This window comes from Anabrus simplex, chromosome 3, assembly GCF_040414725.1.
Source record: "Anabrus simplex isolate iqAnaSimp1 chromosome 3, ASM4041472v1, whole genome shotgun sequence".
Taxonomy (NCBI): domain Eukaryota; kingdom Metazoa; phylum Arthropoda; class Insecta; order Orthoptera; family Tettigoniidae; genus Anabrus; species Anabrus simplex.
Genome location: NC_090267.1, coordinates 42475392 through 42497394, shown reverse-complemented (window position 1 = coordinate 42497394; position 22003 = coordinate 42475392). Strand labels below are relative to the sequence as shown.

At 40.6% G+C, this 22003-nt stretch overlaps 1 protein-coding gene across 1 annotated transcript in view; it reads right to left on the bottom strand.

The window, feature by feature from the left end:
• LOC136866638 (nose resistant to fluoxetine protein 6) overlaps positions 1 to 22003 on the bottom strand; it is a 165300-nt gene that overhangs the window by 105385 nt on the left and 37912 nt on the right. The window contains 2 exon segments of the mRNA XM_068226786.1: positions 11373 to 11578; positions 21109 to 21284. Of these exon segments, the coding sequence (XP_068082887.1) occupies positions 11373 to 11578; positions 21109 to 21284 (382 nt within the window).

Below are 22003 nucleotides of genomic sequence, written 5' to 3'. Positions count from 1 at the left end.
TAATATTTATTATTATTATTATTATCCAGTCATTTATCTCGTCTTCCTCTTGGGTTTTATTGAAGATCCTTATAATCATCTGACCAGAATAAAACTCGCTCATGACTATAGTTATGATGATACAGAAAGCCAAATTTCTCTCTCGAAGAATAACCATCACCATCATCAGTGATAAGAGCTCAAGAGCCTCGAAAACATCTAATAACGATTAAGTCGTGTATTATTCATATCAGTGGTTGAGCCAGAAATAGACCTATTATAGTCCCTAAATCCGTACATCCTCATAAATCATTATCGCCATAATCATTCATTACAATCATTGTGACTCATAATACCGTTTAGGCCCGACATGCACCCTAGTAGTCCCATGTCGTCCATTAATGGCGAACTCCATTATCACAATGACCATACAAGTTGAATCTCAACAACTCTTACATTATCCGACCTTTACTATTTTGATCATTATTATTATTACTATTATCCTATAATGGCTCCTAGATCGTTCTCTCGAAGAATATTTCTAACATTCGTCGTTCACTTTCCCTTCTACCATCAATCACTACACATGACTAACAGGGTTTTAAAACTACGATTTAATTATAGTTTACTCCTACATTTAATCATATCTTCATTTACTATTTTTATGAGTTTAATTTACTCTTATTATTATTATTATTATTATTATGATTGTTAGTAGACCTTACTCCCTTAAATCACTTTCAAAGATCATAATCATTCACTCTTGTCAACTCGAGAACAACTGGGATTATTCATCATCACGTCCAAAAATAAAATTATCATTATTCCAAGAAAATGCAAAGATAGAACAATATTGAAATTACAAATCAACGAAGTAAGGAATGCTCTCCCATCACCATTACATACAAAATTACTAAGGAAACTACTTTACTCTACGCAAGAATACAATCTAGTCATCTACTAAAAGAGAAGAAATTTTACAAGGGTACTCATATTTCCGGTGAAAATCCTTGGCGTCGGGATGCTGCTTCAGGCGACAACGTCTCTTGCCTCATCTATGGTGGTTTACGGATGTACAAAGTCATCGCGTTGGCGTGCACTCTGGAATTTAGTTCCTCATGACTGTAGCTATATTCAGCGTCTTCTTTTTACTCCAGCAAAGTCCCAGAAAATCTCTCGATTTCCCTCTTGATCGCCGCATGTCGACAACTTGGTTTCCTCGGAGATAGCTGAAACTAAAATATTCTATTAGCACAGGGATCCACACTAGCTATAACTCACTAAGTTATGTACAACACTTAACTTGGCGCAACGATGTACTTTAGGTCCATTATTACTATAAGCTTCGTCTTCTGAACACATTCATTAAGTTACGATACGCCTTAGGCTGACAAATAATAGGGCTGACTATTATGATGATTAAATAAAGGTTAGATTTCCTCTCGCCTACCCACTTGAGATCGTGATTTCCTTTCATAATGTCCAATGGAACATTCCTAAAGCTTCTATGGCAAGAATCGGCTTTAATGAGCACGCTGACTGTCTGCGGTTTAACATTTTCCACCCGGGAGAATGTACAACTGTAATAAGCTCGCTGGATACTGCGTTGAGCTAACAATGAATTACACTGGCATTCAAGTAATGTAATGATCGTGCCCTACAAGGATTACACTAGTATTCACGTCGTCTGAACATATTCTTCTTTCCCGTAGAGAATACACGGTTCGACTTCTCGTAAGAAACAACTGTCCGACGTGCTCTTGAAAAACTGTTCTGGCCGTCGTCTCGTAAAATTTTTCTTGAACTGTTCTGACGTTCTTACCCAAGAACTTCCTTCGACTTAGTTCCAGAACAATCCTAATATTTCCAGCACTTTCCTCAATTTCTATTGGCTGGTAATCGACCTGCGCCATAGCTCGTCCTTGACCGCTACGAGTGGATTTTATGAGAACATTTCTCCTCCCCTTTGTCGTCTGCCGGTGTCATGACGTAACTGCGCTCTGGTCGCCCTCGATCAGCTGTTGACCTAGTTTCGGCCGGCTCGCTCTCGCACAACTGTGTCACAGCTGGTACACGCGCACTCGTAAGCAATGCTCCGTAATAAATATTCCCAGCTTTCTCAAATTAACTGAGGTACCATTTAGACGGGTACATAATCCCCCTTGGTTGATTTAGGATTTAATTAGCAGATTAAATCATAACAGCTCAGTTTACTTTCTAAATGTACACGGAAAATGTGCACCATTACAGCTCCTTTTCAAGATTAATTTCTAGGATTTCTCCGGAACTGGTGATAGACGCGTAAATTCCCAGCATTATAAATAGCTCTAAAGTGTCCATCAAAGCTCTCTACCTGGTATGCATTGTTCCCCAAATCTTTAATTACTCTGTAAGGTCCAACATATAAAGGTGCGAACTTCGCGTAGAATTTTTCAACAGGACTTGAAATAGCGGGTTTACGGAGTAATACGTACTCTCCAACATTTAAGGGACGATGAAATCGTTTCTTACGTACTCTCCTCCGTCTTCTGTTGGCGTGATCTACAAGGTTTTCTCTCGCTTGGAGAATTACTTCCGCATGAGTAGGACGTCTTTGATCCAGGTGTGGAATTACGTTGTCCCAAGTTCGGACGGGATATTGATTGAAATGAATGACTGAGGGAATTAATTTCGTCGCCTCATGCACTGTGTTATTTACCACGTCCATCATTATTGGTAACACTGCGATCCACCTTTCGTGTCTGTTTTTACAATAAATTCTGCAAAATTTTGAAATCTCTTGCATCACCCGCTCAGCGGGATTACTGGCTGGATTCCGGATCGAACTCATGGTGTGCTTGATCCCCATTTCAGATAAGCCTCGTCTGAACTCTTCAGCCGTGAATTGCGATCCGTGGTCAGTCAGCAAGACCTTGGGTTTCCCCATCATAGGAATTATGCTTTTCTTTAATCTCCATAGGATCGATTTTGTGTTCGCCTTCTGAATTGGAAAAAGGGTTAGAAATTTCGAAAACACATCTATGGTCACAATTAGGAATTTATGCTTAAATCTACTGGCTGGAATCGGGCCAAATATGTCCATTGCGAATAAGCTTAGTGGTCTCTCTGGAATAATAGGAATAGGTTTTTGCTTAGCAAAGTGTGAGCTGGCTTTCGTTCTCTGACACGTATCACAGGTGCGTATAATTTCACGTACATTCTGGCGGAGTTTATCCCAAGTGAAGGTTTCTTTGATAGTTGCTACAGTTTTATCGAGTCCTGCATGACCCGTAATTCTGTGCACATGCCATACTAAGTCTTCTCGAATTTTCATGGGCACCACGGCCTTTAAATTGACCCTCATGGGGTCCACGAATTGACATAACATGCCCCCTTGGTTGAGATATCGTTTAGCCTTTCTCCTCAGCATTTTGTACCTGGGATCACCTGGTTCGATCTTTCCAGACAAATAATCAATCAAAGGCCTTAAAGTAGCATCTCTTTTCTGCATCTGTGGAAAATATCGTAATTTTCGTAGGAGCTCCAGGTCATCCGGAATTAGCTCGATCCGATAAACCTCGACATCTTCCTCCGGATTACGGCTTAAATAGTCTGCTAACACATTCTGTTTTCCCGGGCAATGCTCGACTTGGATATCAAACTGCTGGACAAAGAGTGTCCATCTCATTACCCTTTCGCTACTCATTGTGGCGCGCGTCATAAACGTCAAGGCATGGTGATCTGTTCGGATCAGTATGGGGAACCCATAAATTATTTTTTTCCATTGCGTCAAAGCGTAAACAATTGCTAACATTTCTAATTCCGTTATAGTGTATCCTTTCTCATTAGGTCGTAATTTCCTGCTTGCAAACGAAATAAAGTCTTTCACGTCCGGTTTCTCTGGATTTTCTTGAAATAGGACTGCTCCCACTCCAACCTTTGAGGCGTCCGTCTGAATAATGAACGGTCGTTCGAAGTCGGGGTAGCTAAGATTAACATTATTCCTTAGCATTTCCTTGGTCTGGATGAAAGCTTGTTCTTCAACTTCCGACCATTTCCACTTCTGGTTCTTTTTCAATAATTCCTGCAATGGCGAGATCGTTCTCGTATAACCCGGGCAAAAATTCGCGTAAAACTGACACATGCCTAGGAATTGACGTACGTGTTTTATCCTTCGTGGACGTGGAAAATCACAAATAGCGGTCACCTTGACGGGGTTGGGCTTAATGTTTCCTCCGTCTATCACATGGCCTACAAACTGGATTTCTTTCTGAAGAAACTTGGATTTCCCTAAATTAATTCTCAACCCTGCTTCTTCTAGATTTGTGAGTAGCTTTTCTAGCTTCATCACGTGCTCTTCAAACGTTTTAGAAGCGATGACGATATCGTCTACAAAACGAGTGGTGAACTCCTTTACCTCCGGCGTCAGGCATCGATCTAAGGCCCTCAATAAAGCTGCCCCTGCATTTTTGATTCCGAAGGGGAGACGAACGAACACATAGGTGTGTTGTCCATACAGGAAACCTGTAAACAGCCTAGACTTTTCTTCCAGCACGATGTGATAATATGAAGACGTTACGTCCATGATTGACAACAAATTCATGCCGGAAAATCTTCGGAGTATATCCTTCACATTAGGCATCCTATCATTCTCCGGAATTAGCCTTTCGTTGACAGCCCGTGCGTCCAAACACAATCTGAGGGAACCGTCAGGCTTAGGAACGATAACAATAGCATTTAAATACGGAGTTCGGGCTTTCTCAATAATACCATCTTTCTCCATCCTCTCAATCACCTTTCCCACTCTATCATAATATTTATCTGGGATAGGGTATACTTTCCTCTTATATGGAGACCAATCGTTGATTAACAGTGTGTATTTAAAGTCTGGAATTACCCCAGGTTTGTCCGAAAATACTACCTTATGTTTTAACAGTACTGATGTAACTATCAATTTTTGTTCAGCCGTCCCTTCAATCTCTTGAGCTTTCATCTCTATCTCTTTTAGGGAAACTTCTTCTTCAGGATCCACTATGTTGTGCTGAATTCGGCCAGGATTTTCATTCTGTTCTTGATTCCAAAGATGGTCCCGCGACGACAATTGGTTGGTGACCAATTCTTGATATGAGATTTTTCCCCCATCTTCCAGGGATACGATCTCTGAAAAATCGTTTTCCTTAATAAAACTTGATTAGTTTTGAATTTAATTTGAGCTTGATAGTACTCTAAGAAGTCGACTCCCAAAATCATATTGTACTGGATCCGCGACATTACTACAAAAATGTGAGGAAATTCTGAATTTCCTATCTGAAGTGTGAGGAAAACCTGCACTTTGCATTCTACGGATTTATCCGGTATGATACCCTTAATCTTCATATTGGATACCGGAATTGATGGTATATCTCCTTTTCCCTGCAGTTCCTGTAAAAAACTGTTGGATATAACGCTAATGGTAGCTCCAGTGTCAACTAAACAGGATACCTTCCTGTCGAACACTCGTGCTGTAATGACAGGTAATTTACCTTTATTCGGGTTGTTGCCCTGGCGTCTTTCTTCCAATAAATCATGCGGTCGTGTGAGCCATGAATCCACCTGAATTATCTCAAAGCAGTCCCCTTGACCATTCGCCAATATTTCGGGTATTTCTTCATTCAAAAATTGACGTTTTTTTTCACCCCTTGACTCCTTCCGGGTTGGCAGATGGTCTCCTCCTCTCCTTTCCGTCTTTTTTTCTCTTCCTGAAATGCGAGGGATTCTGCGCCTGTTACGTCGGGATCTGTATTTTGATTCAAAATAGCTCTTCTCCATATTTCACCTCCGTCTGTTTTCTCCTTGAGTTCCCGGACATGTTCTTTGTTTTCATCAACTGTCCCCCTTGGTTGATAAAACCGATGATAATTTCTTCTTTTCTCGGCGGCATATTTTACTCCTCGAGAAGTTCGGCCAAAATATCGATCTCTTCCTCTTGATCCCATCGAATACGGTCGAAATCCATGGAAGCCCCTCTGTAATCTCTGCTCATCCCTTGTTTCACTCCGTTCGGACCTCTCTTTAGTTTGTACCTCTTTATTTTTCTGTGGAACCACCGTCCTTTCTTTCTCAACATAAGTCGAATTGATTTCCTGACTCAAGGCTCGAGTATTACGGGTATGATCCCTAGACGTCATATCTAGCTGTCTTAATACTCTTTCCAGCTCCATAGCTGTTCGGATGTTCGATGCTATTAATATTCTTTGTACGTCCGGCGGTAACTGTCGAATGATGACTCGGCATAATTCTTCCTCTGGAAGTGGGTCGTCCAATTCTCGAATTTTCCGGATCTGATTTGCGGCGAACTCGGAAAATTTCGTAGGCAGCGTCGAAGCATATCGACGAGCATACCATTCCGTCCTTAAATTGTGCTGAATATCTGTGTTCCAAAATTTGTCGAAAAATGCGACTTTAAATCCTTCGAAATCATCGAAACTGTACCGGAATGCCATAAACCACGTGTGAGCTGACGAATCTAGGTATTTTTCCGTCACTCGTAATTGTCGTTCAGGAGGAATGTCATTATCTTTAAAATATTCTTGTAGGTCCTTAATAAAGGTTTTAGGTGTAGGTCCGTTTTGATTGTTGAACTTTCGGGGTTGATTGTCCTGTAGACGTATAATATTCACAATCTGCGGCCTGTTCCCTTTATCGTCCATTTGATTTGAAGATGCGGTATTATTCTTAGCTCGACCGGAAGTTTTTATCTCCTGTGCTGCATTAGGAGTCGAACAAATGAATCCTGCTTTAAACTGTTGCTCCATTTGTGATTGCCTTTCAATTACGGACGCAGTCACAACTCGTGTGCTGTCACTATGCAATCGCAACGTTTGTAGTTCCGTTGTCATATTTGATATTTCGTCTGACATCCCCTTTATTTTATCCTCCATTTGTCCTACTAACCCACGGGACGCAAGAAGTTCGTGTTCCACCTTGGATACAACTTCTCCGATAGCTTTCTTATTGTCATTTACAGCTGTTTTCAGACCTTCTACTTCATCAGTAATGAGTTCTTTGCTCATCCGAACTTCCTGTCTGACCCCCTTGTCGACCTGAATTATACTATCACATACTTCCTTAAATCGTTTAGTCCACCTCAATTGCGCATCGGTCGTATTTTCTTTATGCGATTGTATTTGGTTGCTAAGTTCAGAAATTTTCCTTTCCACCTCAGTCTTATGTGTGATCATATTATCCATAATTGATTTCTTGAGCGTGCCTAGCCTCTCAGTAAACTCCTGCGCTACGCTAGCTATCGAGTTTGTAACTGTTCGTTCAATCTCTTGTTTCAACTTCGCCTGACTATCTTTAAAATCACGCGACATCACTTTAATTTCTTGGGTTAACCTAGTCTGGTTGTCTTTGAACTCACGTGACATCTGTGCTTGACTCTCCTTAAACTCAGTCCTAATAGAATCAACACTAGCCTTAGTTTCCGCTCTCATTTCTGATTGATTATGTTCAAGTCTTTCAATACTAGCTTTAGTTTCGGCTTTCATAGAATCAGCACTAGCCCTACACTCGGCCGACATTTGAGATTGCGCAAGTTCAAGTCTTTCAATACTAGCCTTATTCTCAGCTCCCAATTTCTCAGCGCTGGCTCTCATCTCCGCTATCATCCGAGCTAAAGTATCCAAATCCATTACAATTCATAAGCATTGTGCTCGCCAACAACGATGAACCTGTACATCTTTGCCCCATTTGCCTAAATTTCACCGGAAATTGCCAAAGAATTTGTAAAATACAAAGTATGAACTCCACAAGCATGCTCTCCGTACTGTAACAAATAGACCTATACCAAAGCAATGTCCAGCTGTATTATGTCATTACCAACCTTGGTATCTCTACCCATTTAATTGTCACCATTTAACTGAATAAAAATTACCATCTCCTTGCTTTTGCGCCACAATAGTGTTCGCCGAAACAACAAGATCGTAAATATAACAACAACAAAAATATGCCCTGGAAATAACTCACCAAAACGATCAATGCCTAAGCAATGAGGGTTTGGGTTGGCCCTGAAAGTTGGGCGCCACAGAAATATGTCCCCTTCTCCGGGGTCGCTCAGTCGGCGGAGCGAGAGTCCCAAAAGGGTGGACCGTTCGCAGGGCCGATTATGCTATTAAGGGACAACTTCATAGAATTTATATTTTCAGGACCCTTGGTGACTGGATAGGTGACACAATATAAATGAAAATCAGGGCAAAATAACAACAACGTTTATTAAAAACATAATGGAAACTCAGTCTGGACAAATGCATGAAAGAAAAAAAAAATTTTTAAATACAATGTGATTTTTGCAATAAAAGGAATATCTCAATCTTTAATGGCTTGTGAATAAATGAATACGACTGTAAGTCCTCGCATGCTTCTGGAGTTAGGTTCCATTGCTTCTCCAATGAAACTCCACCTAAGATTTTACTCTGTAACATCGAATGAATCACTAAATTAGCAAAGCTGTCATTTCCCGTTATAACTCATGTTTAGTCATTTACAGGTAAAATAATTTCATACATTTTGAAGAACAATTACTATTAACTCAGCATTTACTTGTTCAAGAAAATTCCTTGAACATTCATTTCACTCTACCTGTGAAAAATCCTCTAACTCATTTTGTCATCATAAAATTCCTTTACAATTTCATTTTAGCGTTTGGAAATATTTTTACAATTTCTTTGGCATAACTCCCTCTCTCTCGTAGACTACGCTTGACTGTATTCTTTCCTTACTCTATTTAACCTTTCTAAATTACCTAGCATTTCATGGATGGATAGAGCATCATGTGATCCTACACGGAATCAACAACAACAACAACAATGCATCACAGTCACAAAAAAAATATACAAGATAAGTTTCCTTGGAATGATAAAAGTAAATGACACCAAATAACCCAATTCTACCAACTGGTTATAAGTACATTTTTATCACACAATGAATCTGTAATATTTATTATTATTATTATTATCCAGTCATTTATCTCGTCTTCCTCTTGGGTTTTATTGAAGATCCTTATAATCATCTGACCAGAATAAAACTCGCTCATGACTATAGTTATGATGATACAGAAAGCCAAATTTCTCTCTCGAAGAATAACCATCACCATCATCAGTGATAAGAGCTCAAGAGCCTCGAAAACATCTAATAACGATTAAGTCGTGTATTATTCATATCAGTGGTTGAGCCAGAAATAGACCTATTATAGTCCCTAAATCCGTACATCCTCATAAATCATTATCGCCATAATCATTCATTACAATCATTGTGACTCATAATACCGTTTAGGCCCGACATGCACCCTAGTAGTCCCATGTCGTCCATTAATGGCGAACTCCATTATCACAATGACCATACAAGTTGAATCTCAACAACTCTTACATTATCCGACCTTTACTATTTTGATCATTATTATTATTACTATTATCCTATAATGGCTCCTAGATCGTTCTCTCGAAGAATATTTCTAACATTCGTCGTTCACTTTCCCTTCTACCATCAATCACTACACATGACTAACAGGGTTTTAAAACTACGATTTAATTATAGTTTACTCCTACATTTAATCATATCTTCATTTACTATTTTTATGAGTTTAATTTACTCTTATTATTATTATTATTATTATTATTATGATTGTTAGTAGACCTTACTCCCTTAAATCACTTTCGAAGATCATAATCATTCACTCTTGTCAACTCGAGAACAACTGGGATTATTCATCATCACGTCCAAAAATAAAATTATCATTATTCCAAGAAAATGCAAAGATAGAACAATATTGAAATTACAAATCAACGAAGTAAGGAATGCTCTCCCATCACCATTACATACAAAATTACTAAGGAAACTACTTTACTCTACGCAAGAATACAATCTAGTCATCTACTAAAAGAGAAGAAATTTTACAAGGGTACTCATATTTCCGGTGAAAATCCTTGGCGTCGGGATGCTGCTTCAGGCGACAACGTCTCTTGCCTCATCTATGGTGGTTTACGGATGTACAAAGTCATCGCGTTGGCGTGCACTCTGGAATTTAGTTCCTCATGACTGTAGCTATATTCAGCGTCTTCTTTTTACTCCAGCAAAGTCCCAGAAAATCTCTCGATTTCCCTCTTGATCGCCGCATGTCGACAACTTGGTTTCCTCGGAGATAGCTGAAACTAAAATATTCTATTAGCACAGGGATCCACACTAGCTATAACTCACTAAGTTATGTACAACACTTAACTTGGCGCAACGATGTACTTTAGGTCCATTATTACTATAAGCTTCGTCTTCTGAACACATTCATTAAGTTACGATACGCCTTAGGCTGACAAATAATAGGGCTGACTATTATGATGATTAAATAAAGGTTAGATTTCCTCTCGCCTACCCACTTGAGATCGTGATTTCCTTTCATAATGTCCAATGGAACATTCCTAAAGCTTCTATGGCAAGAATCGGCTTTAATGAGCACGCTGACTGTCTGCGGTTTAACATTTTCCACCCGGGAGAATGTACAACTGTAATAAGCTCGCTGGATACTGCGTTGAGCTAACAATGAATTACACTGGCATTCAAGTAATGTAATGATCGTGCCCTACAAGGATTACACTAGTATTCACGTCGTCTGAACATATTCTTCTTTCCCGTAGAGAATACACGGTTCGACTTCTCGTAAGAAACAACTGTCCGACGTGCTCTTGAAAAACTGTTCTGGCCGTCGTCTCGTAAAATTTTTCTTGAACTGTTCTGACGTTCTTACCCAAGAACTTCCTTCGACTTAGTTCCAGAACAATCCTAATATTTCCAGCACTTTCCTCAATTTCTATTGGCTGGTAATCGACCTGCGCCATAGCTCGTCCTTGACCGCTACGAGTGGATTTTATGAGAACATTTCTCCTCCCCTTTGTCGTCTGCCGGTGTCATGACGTAACTGCGCTCTGGTCGCCCTCGATCAGCTGTTGACCTAGTTTCGGCCGGCTCGCTCTCGCACAACTGTGTCACAGCTGGTACACGCGCACTCGTAAGCAATGCTCCGTAATAAATATTCCCAGCTTTCTCAAATTAACTGAGGTACCATTTAGACGGGTACAATATATATATATATTCCAGGCATGATAATAAATTCAGTGAAACTGCACAAGAAAGAGTAAGGTGGGGTGAGAAGTTTCCCCATGATCAGTGTCCAGACAACTGATAAACAAGGAGACCAAATGTCACAGTTACACTGACTACCTTCTAGAGAGAGACAAAGAAAGTCAGGGAAGATGAAAAAAATCAATGTTACCTACTTCAGACAGCCCCAGAATAAAACTACTCTGGGGTGTGGCTGTATTCCCACCTTACTCACCCACGTATGAATTATTTAGTTTTAATTAAAATCATCCGACAGCTCTACTCACATGGCGACCCAGTCCCCGGCCCGGTAACTTGGTTCGTCTGCAGTGTGACACTCCAGATCGTTAACCTCTACCATGAGAATTGGCGAAAGACTCAGAATGCTTTTATACGTATCCGTAGCGATGAGTGCCGTGTCTTCCGTACTGCAGGAGGAAGGAATACAGATGCCCATCTTCAGAGGTCGGACTGCCAAGAAGACCGCCATCATCTGTGGAAATAACAAACGTTGAGGATGGACTCATTGTTCAGTAGTAATCTCTACCAATAATAACAAAAGTTTTATAGGAGATGTTCCTCTAAGTTACATTCGATTTACCGAGTGTGTTAGCTTTGTGGCACGGACAGAGCAGATTGCTTTTGGGAGGTGGAGGGTGCGAACTCCACCATCGTCGGCAGCCCTGAAAATGATTTTCCGAGATTTTCACTCCAAAGAAATAATAGTCTGTCCCATATTTAAGGCTACGACTGCTTCCTTCCTTCCTTCCTTCCTTCCTTCCTTCCTTCCTTCCTTCCTTCCTTCCTTCCTTCTGTTATTCCTTTTCCGATCCATAATCACTGAAGTACCAGAGCTAGTTATAAATGTGATCAAGTTATTATACACGAACACCTGCAGGAGAGTGCGTTGTGCTGCTGGCAACTCGGAAAGTTTCCTGTAAAAGTAGGAGTCCGCCAACGCTCAACACTATCGCCATCCCTTTTTGTTCTTGTCATGGAGTGGAGGAGGAAGGAAGAGATATGCCCATTTTCAGAGGTCGAACTGCCAAGTAGATCGCCATCATCTGTGGAAAAAACAAACGTTGAAGATGGTCCTGCAACCGAACGTTCATTGGATCATTCTGTATACAGATGGCATAATGATAGCAGATGTCACCCGAGAGAACCTCCAACGTTAAGTTGAAGACTGGAATAATCGCCTCTCCCAATATGGACTCCGTCTGAACATGAAAACAGCGGTATATTTGGATTCAAATCCTAGCATCGGTACCATTCAAGTCGCTGGAGAAAATCTGCTTAAAGACAGAATGCTTCAGGTACCTTGGCTCTCGCCTGTAGAGTGATGGAAATATCAGTTCTGTAATAAGAGCCAGGGTAAATGCAACCTGGTTGCCGTGGAAGGAGGTCACCGGTACACTTTGAGATAAAGAAATTACACTTCGTCTCAAATCCAAGATATAACGGACTGTAGAACGGCCTGTTGCGCTGTATGGAGCCGAATGTCGACCATATGAAAACATTTCAGAACGTAAACTACATCCCATTGAAGTGAGAATGCTCGGTTGAACTATTGGTATCTCGCTTATTGTCCATGTCAGAAACGACAGAATTCGAGAGAAAATGGGTTTAGCTCCAATTGTGGATAAAATGAGAGAAAAACAGCACCGATGGTATGGCCTGATACTGTTGCCAAACCTGTCCTCCGTTCTGATGTTGAAGGTATATGCCCCAGAAGACGATCGAAGGTCTATGCCCCAGAAGACGATCGAAGCAGCCTACAACCTGCCGACGCAAGAGACCGGACAAAATGACGTTCAGTGACCAAGAAAGCAGACGCTGCACCAGCGGGACAACGCTAGGAAGAAGAAGAGAAGAAAAGTCACTGAAGTGCTGAGTTAGTTAAATTGCTTGCAGGAGAATATATTTCAATTTCGTATTCTCTGGTGTTCATATCAGAGAGTTAACGATTATAAAACACTATAAGAGATTAATGTAGCTCAATGGCTAGCTGATTCATATGCTGGCCTTTGGTCCAGAGTTTGATTTCGTGAACTTTAACGTTCCCTGGGGAATTCTTTTAGCTCAAGGACTGTTGGTTTCCGTGCTTTCTTCGACACTAAACTTCACCCTATAGACCGTTATAAGTAGGAAGTCTCCTGGCGTCAAGGGTTTATTCACAACTGTCCAACCAAGCGGCTCATTATTTCACCCATTCCATCACTTGCAGTGATAAACAAATGCATCGTAAAAGCGACGGGAAATGAAACTGCTTTCCATTTGACACCATCTACAATAGGTAGGGCGCTATCCTCGTAGACGCGCAGGTAACCCATCGACGTAAACACGGTGGACCTGTACCAGTCTTCTCCGGAGGACAACACCATTATATCTGGTCTCAGCGGGACTGATTATGGTGGAGAAGTAGGAGAGATGAATATGGCTTGTGAACAACATGGATAGCTGATAAGGCAAAGAGAATGGCCATCACTGAAAGAGGGAATAGAGCTAACGTCAAGGTAAGCCAGCAACATATTTAGCAAATGTCAGCCGTCAAATATCTCGCAATCATGATAACAGAGGACATAGGATGCACCGGAGAGATAATACTAGCATCGCCATGGTCAAGAAGGCCTTCAACAGAAAGGTGAGAATCGTCTGTGAATGTTTGGATATGCGTCCGAAGAGCAGACTTGTGACTATTTTCTTTCGGAGTGTTGCGCTGTAAGTTGGATGCCGACGAAAGTGGACAAAAGGAAAGGGGCAGCATTTGAGACGTGAGTGTGGAAGAGAGTGGGTAGGATACTCTATCCAGGAGTTTCAAGATTTTGACGCGCTGGTGGGGCTTGCGTGTTTCAAAGATCCACCAAGCCATGTCGGCGTCAGCGTAGCTAATGGTAGGGTGTCCCTCACTGGACAGGTTGGTGATGAGGAACCAAATTAAGAAGCTACTCAAATGGGAAGAGGGATCTCAAAGCTGCGATGAGGCTAGGGTATGCCCGAAAACGTTGTCCCCTTGTCCTCTAAGTTGAGGGTTCTGCAGCAGGCCAACCACTTTTACGGGTAAAAAGAACCGGATACGTGTCCCAGAAAGAAAGAATCCGGAGGATCTCATGGAAAACGACAATAATTTCGAAACAGAACTATTCGAGATGGAATGGCATGAGCAAGAAATTCGAGTAAGTTATATCGGAAGTTGGAAACATCTAGGAAATCTTAGTTTTGGAAGAGACGAAGAAGAAAGGTAAAGGAAGTGAAACTCTTGGAAAATAGCAGCATATGTAGAGTGGGGTTGACGAGAGTATACGGGATAAAGCTGGAGTGTCCATTTTGGTGAAGAATATCTGAAATGGAAGAATAAAGACCTAGAAGGATATTAACGTGAAATGATTTATACTGGTTAAAAGAAAATGAAATGGCGTATGGCTTTTAGTGCCGGGAGTGTCCGAGGACAAGTTCGGCTCACCAAATGCAGGTCTTTTGATTTGACTCCCGTAGGCGACCTGCGCGTCATGATGAGGATGAAATGATGATGAAGACAACACATACACCCAGCCCCCGGGACAGCGAAATTAACCAATTAAGGTTAAAATTCTCGACCCTGCCGGGAATCGAATCCGGGACCCCTGTGGCCAAAGGCCAGCAGGCTAACCATTTAGCCATGGAGCCGGACATTTATACTGGTGATTGGAATGTTTGGTAGTGTAGTGGTTATATTAGAAACTTATGCTTCTTGTGAGGATTCTTCCTCGGCTGATAAAGAAGAATATTTTGAATCTCTTACGACATTATGGGGACAAATTATTCGAACAATCTAGATGATAGAAATGACGTAGCGGTTTGAATCCGATGTGATAAGAGTGAACGTTTGATGTGCCAGGTTACTGGACAAAAGTGCTTTGGCGAGCTGAAGGCATTCCTTGGAGGTGACGTGTTGAATGTAGGTGAGATAAGCCGATGTAGACTAGGAACTGTTTATACTGCGGGATTTGAACAGCAGAGTTTGGCATCGATCAAATTTTAAATAAATTTTTCAACCTAAGGATATCCATAAATATACATGGATCCAACCCAACTAGGATTTTCCGATCAATTATATGAATGATTTAGTAATCACAAGACAAGATGGAAATGCTGTAGGTCAGGATGTAATAGTGTTTCGTGGACCATAATTTTGGAACAGATCACCGCATGGTAGTAGGAAGAGTTATAATTCCTCTAAGATAACGATGATGAAAGGGAATAATGGTGACTTGTTATTGATTTGCAACGACTAAATTTGGGGCTTTTCCAGGACTGGAGTGTACGTGATCTATATTAGAGATGAGTTCAGTAAAAACTAAGATTGGCTAAGGAGAGAAATGAACATTGCTGTGTGTGGATTAAACCACGTTTATCACAAGCTGCTGTGGAGACTCTTGGAATGGATGACCCAGTCGTCAAAGGAATGGATGGAAGAAAAGAAGGTTGCTTCTCAGGTATGGTTAATTTCTAACAGAGACAAAAATATAATACTGTTATTGGATTCACATGCCACTAACTAATTTTACGGTTTTCGTAGATGCCGTGGTGCCAGAATTTAATTCGGCAGGAGTTATTTTACGAGCCAGTAAATCTACCGATACGAGGCTGACGTATTTGAGCACCTTCAAATACCACCGGACTGAGCCAGGATCGAACCTGCCAAGTTGGGTACAGAAGGCCAGCGCCTCAACCGTCTGAACCACTCTGTCCGGCGACAACAAAATTAAGAGAGAAGTAAAATATATGTTTATTTGTGTTAAAGAGAAGTTTTGGGAGAAGAATGTGCCGAGGTAGATATTTAGTCGGATACAATAGGTCATCAGAAGCTTGGAAATTCAAACGTCGAGTGAAAGTTCCAACTACAATGATTACCTTTTCTGAATGTATGAGGAGAACAGCGAAGAATTTAGAGAAGAAGAGACTGAAGTAGCAAATTGCAAAACGGTTGCTTTGACCGAGAATGATGTACACCAGACATTTCAGAAAGAGAAAAAAAACACAATTATTTCACTTTGCGAAAATGAAATGATCATAAATATGTCTCTCAGTCAAGGCCATTCATCAACGCCTGCTAATTTCAGATGGCAACCAGCTATGAGATAAGGTAAATCCGGGACAGATGCCGCCCCGGTAGAGATGCCGCATACACTGTAGCTAAAGGTTCCCATCGTTACAGCTAGATGGCAATATGTGTGGTTTTTCAGTTTCTAAGGAAGAACTACTGTCTGCGAGTGTGACGAAATTTGCTCGTATATTACGCCAATTATAGCCGATATCATGAGGCGAGTACATGTTTCCTCCTGACAAAGTTTTTGCGTGTGTTAATTTATTGTATATTAAGTTGGCTTCAAATGCTTAAATCAGACGTTTTTAGTACAGTAGACGTCAGAAACATAACTGTAGTTGAGAGTAAGCTAATTTTGGGCCATGATAGCCTTGAGGTATGAAAACAGGAGGGTGCGGCGTCTCTCCCTGATAGTTGGCCTTCGGGCTGAGCAGCGGTCGCTGTGCAGGCCAGAGCCATTTCAAGGGTGTTAAGTGCCGTGGGGTTTTATATAACACAGTGAAGAATACATTGCACATGCACATTTATAGTAAATCGAAATTAAAATATGATTTTAATGTTGTAAATTATCAGATAGATTTTTTCCATTGAATGATTATATTATGTGGATATAATTGTCTTGTAGTACGTTCTTGTGTTCGGTTATATTAGAGTTGAAGAAATTGGCTTAAATTTGATTTTGTCATTAATTATTTTACTCGCGGCATCTCTCCCGAGCAAAGTCGGCATCTATACCGGGATCCAGGGAGAGACGCCGCAGATGCAACAATTCCTTTATTCACTCCTTTCTCCCATTTACTTTCAATTGCCAATATTTTGTTCATCCCTGATCAAATGTACATGTTTTCAAATTATGCTCGATGAATTTGCAACAATTTTTTAAGTAAATATACCGAGATATAACAAAAGACATAAAAAGTGCGGCAACTCTCCCGGAATTACCCTATAGTCTGCACGGTTGCTAGGTAACGTTGCCTGGCCATCCATTCATGCCTTACATCAGGAGTTCTCAAACTTATTACCACGTTCTGAAACATGAATTATATGTTCTTATTTCTTTCCTTAACACTACTCATAGGCTATTTCCCACAAAAACAGATCACGAGATGCTCAGTATTTGTTTCTATCTATTACTCAAAAGAATACTGGTAAAGCCTAAATATTATATGTAAAATCCCTGTTCTGTATGTCATTCCCAGCGATTATGAAAAAAACGAGACGGTTTCAATAGCTGAATTTTGCACAGGACATATGTTGTTGCTACTCACTTACAATAAAAATACTATGAACCACTCACAACCGGGAATTTTACATTTTTTAAAGGAAATTACGTATGTGAAGCTTCGCTGTAGATGATTGCCAACGAGCGTAGAATAGGATGTGGTCGAGCACCTCACAAATGTGCTGCGAGAACTGAAGCTAATGGACACGAGTGGCAACCATATTTCTGGGCTACAACCGTATGGACCGGTTGCTGCCTGTTATTGATCAAGTTCCTATCTTCTTCTCCATGTGCCATGTCCTCGCAGAACGTTGGCGATCAGTAGCATGATCTGTTGTTTCTTCATCTCTGTTCTGAACAGATTAAGCTTTGTCACCCCAAACCACTGGCTCAAGTTGCTGAGCCACGATGTCCTACTTCTTCCCGGACCACGTTTTACATTAATTTTCCCTTGAAGTATTACTTCCAGAAGGTGGTATTTACTGTTCCGCATCATATGACCGAAGTATTCTAGCTTCCTTCTCTTGAAGATAGTGAGAATTTCTGGCTGCTACATTTAAACTAAATAAAACTATTCGGTTATTTGAGTTCATTGAAATGTTGAAAGGGGTTGAAACAAAAATGAAGGTGTGGACTTAAGGAAGAAATAAATCTACATATAAATGGAGAGACGAGTTTGACTGTGGTAAAGCTGGACAAAAATATTGTTCATTCAGAAATTCTGATGGGCCCAGCTTCAGGAAGAACGTGTTTTATGCCAAGAAAAGATTTGGAAATTTACTCAAAACTTAGCCTTCTCTTTCACAGGCAAGAAGGCACAGGGACAAACTTTACAACAAGTTGTGTAAATCTGGGATGAATATATCCACTTCAATATTTAGCCATAGATAACTTCTTTTTTTTTTTTTTTTTTTTTACTAGTTGCTTTACGTCGCACCGACTCAGATAGGTCTTATGGCGACGATGGGAGAAGAAATGCTAGGAGTGGCCGTGGCCTTAATTAAGGTACAGCGCCAGCATTTTCCTGGTGTGAAAATGGGAAACAATGGAGAACCATCTTCGCGGCTGCCGACAGTGGGGTTCGATCCCGCTATCTCCCGAATACCGGATATTGGCCTCACTTAAGCGACTACAGCTATCGAGTTCAGTCCATGGATACCTAGAGGCCTATGGAGTCACTCAATAGTTCGTAGATCCATAAACATCAAAATACAACTCCCACCTACAACTACATTCAATGTGGTTCATGAGGAAATTTCATAATTCTTGTTACGATCCTATACGGTCGTGACACATGGGAAGTGTAACTTATGTTCATTTCAAATTTACAATTACATTTTACATACTAATTTTTACTGTCCAAGGCAGTCTTACATTCTAGTGTCAGAGAATCATCTTGATATTTACGCATTTTGCTTTTGGAGGTAGAATTATAATAATTAACGTTGCTGGTGGGAACACAAGTAGAAGCGGAAGGACAATGTACCTTGTATAATTCGAATCTTGTTCTTTATTACGAATGAATATTTTCGTGGGAGGGCAAGCACTCGATAAATCACTTCCACGGTGTTTCGTTTTACAATTGCTAGGAAGCCACTTATCCATGTGCATGGCGATACTTGTACATCGGGATAAACACGCTTTCCCCTGTTCACTTGCTCTCTTTCTACTGGCTGCAAAGGCCTGGCAGAAATCGAGTCGACAATGGCAGAAGAAGAAGAATCTATTCTTGTAGGGAAGTGGCGGTCACATGGTCAAGCGGATTATCGCCATTAGTGTTTGTTAGGTGCTTGGTAAGGTGATACTGCTGTGAGTGGTGGGTGAAAGGGTGCACCTTTTCTCAGAATACGTGCTGGCAGGATCTACTGGTAAGTTCTTGTGAAATAATACTGCAAATGTACGAGTTTATTATTCTTGAATCGTGGTGGAAGATCTTCGTACCTAGGTTCATGGATGTAAGAATCTGGGGATAGCAATATTTATTGAATTGAATTGAATTGAATTTGAATTGAATTGAATTGAATTAATTGATGATGATTTACATGCCACTGAGGCTGAAAATCTCCTTTATGTAGCGCCTCCGTGTAATACAATACAGGTGTATAAACACACTAACTACATTTTATAATATGAAATTATTAAATTAAAATTAAACTTAAGAAATTAACATACAGATACCAAATACAATAAAATTGAAACATAAAGTATATAAGAAGTAGGAAAGTTTATCATTAAACTTATTTATTATTTTAGACTACAAGAGTCTGAAGAATATTAAAACAGAAACAATTTTCTTCGAAACATACATATTTCTCATTGTTAGACACAAGAGTGCCTGATCTCAGCCTCTTGCTTACTCATTCAGGAAGATAGATGTTAAGGACTCCTTTCTTTGAGTACAGTTAGTGTCATTTACGAAACGTTATGATTAAAGACGTTAAAGATACGGGACGAAGTGCAAACAAAGATTTGTTAAATTTAGTAGTACGATGAAGGGGAATTTGAAGGGTAGATTTTGTAAATCTAACCTAACCTGTTATATACTTACTCCATAGTTTTAAGTGCATTATAAAGATAGGCTGGGGTCTTCAGTTTGAGAATTTTGTGCGTAGCAACAGATATTGAGAATTCACGTCGTTCATGGGGTTTCTATCATTGCAGCTGTATGCAATAGGGTGTTATGTGTTCATCACGACTGGCATTTTTCACCTAACGAACACATGCGTTTTGTACCCACTGTAGTTTTATGTTAAAAGTTTTTAGATAAGTCGTCGTATACGACTGATCCATAGTCAATTATGGGGAATATATGACTTTGAACAAGTAGTTTTCGCATGAAAGGTGGTGTACATGACACGTTACGTTTCAAAATATGCATGGATGACACAACTTTTCTGATCAAATTTGACGTATTCAGTCAGAACCGGCGAACCCCTTCATCACTCTCTGCACCCAGGGTGCCGCCCCTTCCTCACTTTGAGGACCACTGCCTTACGTCACTTTCTGTATGGTTACGATGGTTACATTTCCGCCACACAGTTTAACGTTACACAAATTTTTGGCTTCACCCCGGCCATAAGACATTCTGCCCTGATCGATTGCATGATCACACAGGGGCGATGCGTGGTCCTCCTACTGAGATGACCACCCAAGGACCCTATTTAGGGCTACAGATAAGCCCACTCACTGTCAATAATGGCATGATAAGACCAAGGAATTTCAGTCAGTGTATGAATAAATATAGGCTAAACATATTTTACCCTGCCGAGACTCGAACTCTTGACACCAGCGGGGAGTGTTTGAACAAAGCCTGCATGTTTAGAAGCACTCCTCAAATTTATAAGGCGACCGCCGGGCGAAATAGAGTGCATGCATTACGATATTATATTAATTGGATGGATATATTACATTTGCGGTCAAGAGACGTAAAAACCATGTCCTGTGGCCGTAAAAGGACAGCGAAATAAGGCCATTTTTCACGTCCTATCATCCCATCTGTACATTCTGCAGGCGACTATATCTCCACGTTCACTTTCTCTTTCGGCAAGTGTTCATAAACGAACAGCCATCTGCAACCCGGAAAATAACACAATTTTGGTTTATCACACCGTCTAAGTTTCAACTCTAAGAAGAATTGAAGTTCCAAAGTTTCACTGATCAGTCGTCCTGAAATCGAAGGCATAACAAACAAACTAGTTACATGTAAATTACTCACCCCTCTCGCTGCCACAGCAGACTTGTTCACTGTAATAGAGGCCAGGCAGTGTTGACCATGGAACACTCCTGATTCAGACGGTACATCACGAACGTTGATACACTCGTCATAATTACCCATGTGCACTAATGCTCCGTAAAACATGCCTTCAGGGAAGTTAGCGGTTGAATCTTTCACTGCAACAAAATAAGGGAATGATGTGAGATAAGGTCTGATATGGAAAATAATAACAAAATTTACGTAAAGCAGGTTACATCAAACAAACAAAACAAAACAAACAAACAAACAACTTTTTAAAGTCAGTTTATCGTTCTCAAGGGCAGTGTAGTGGGAAGTGAGACATTATGTAATGGATACAACTTGGAAGAAGGACCAGTACCTCTCCCAGGGGGCCTAACCTGCTATGCTGAACAGGTTCCTTGTAGGGCATGGGAAGATTGGAAGGGAATAGACAAGGAGGAGAGAAGGATACGATTGTGGCCTTAATTTAGGTACCATCTCGGCAATTGCCTTGAGAAGTGGATAACTACAGAAAACCACTTCGAGGATGGATGAGTGGGAATCGAACCCCTCAACTCAGTTGATGTCCCCAGGGTGAGTTGACCCTTTTTCAGTCCTCCTGCCTCTATTCAAATTTCGTGGCAGACCCGGGAATCGAACACGAGCCTCCCGGGAGTGGTTATTAATCACGCTAACCACTACACCACAGAAGTGGATACAAACAGAAATAGTACATACAAATTTAATAGAACCATATGCACTCCATTTTTTCAATATTGCTAATAGCCCACTGTGATGTAATTCTGCACTTTCATCAGAAAATTACCCAATTTGTCACATAATAGATTTGTCCCAAAATAAATGCCGAAATAAAAATTAATTTAGTCAATAAATG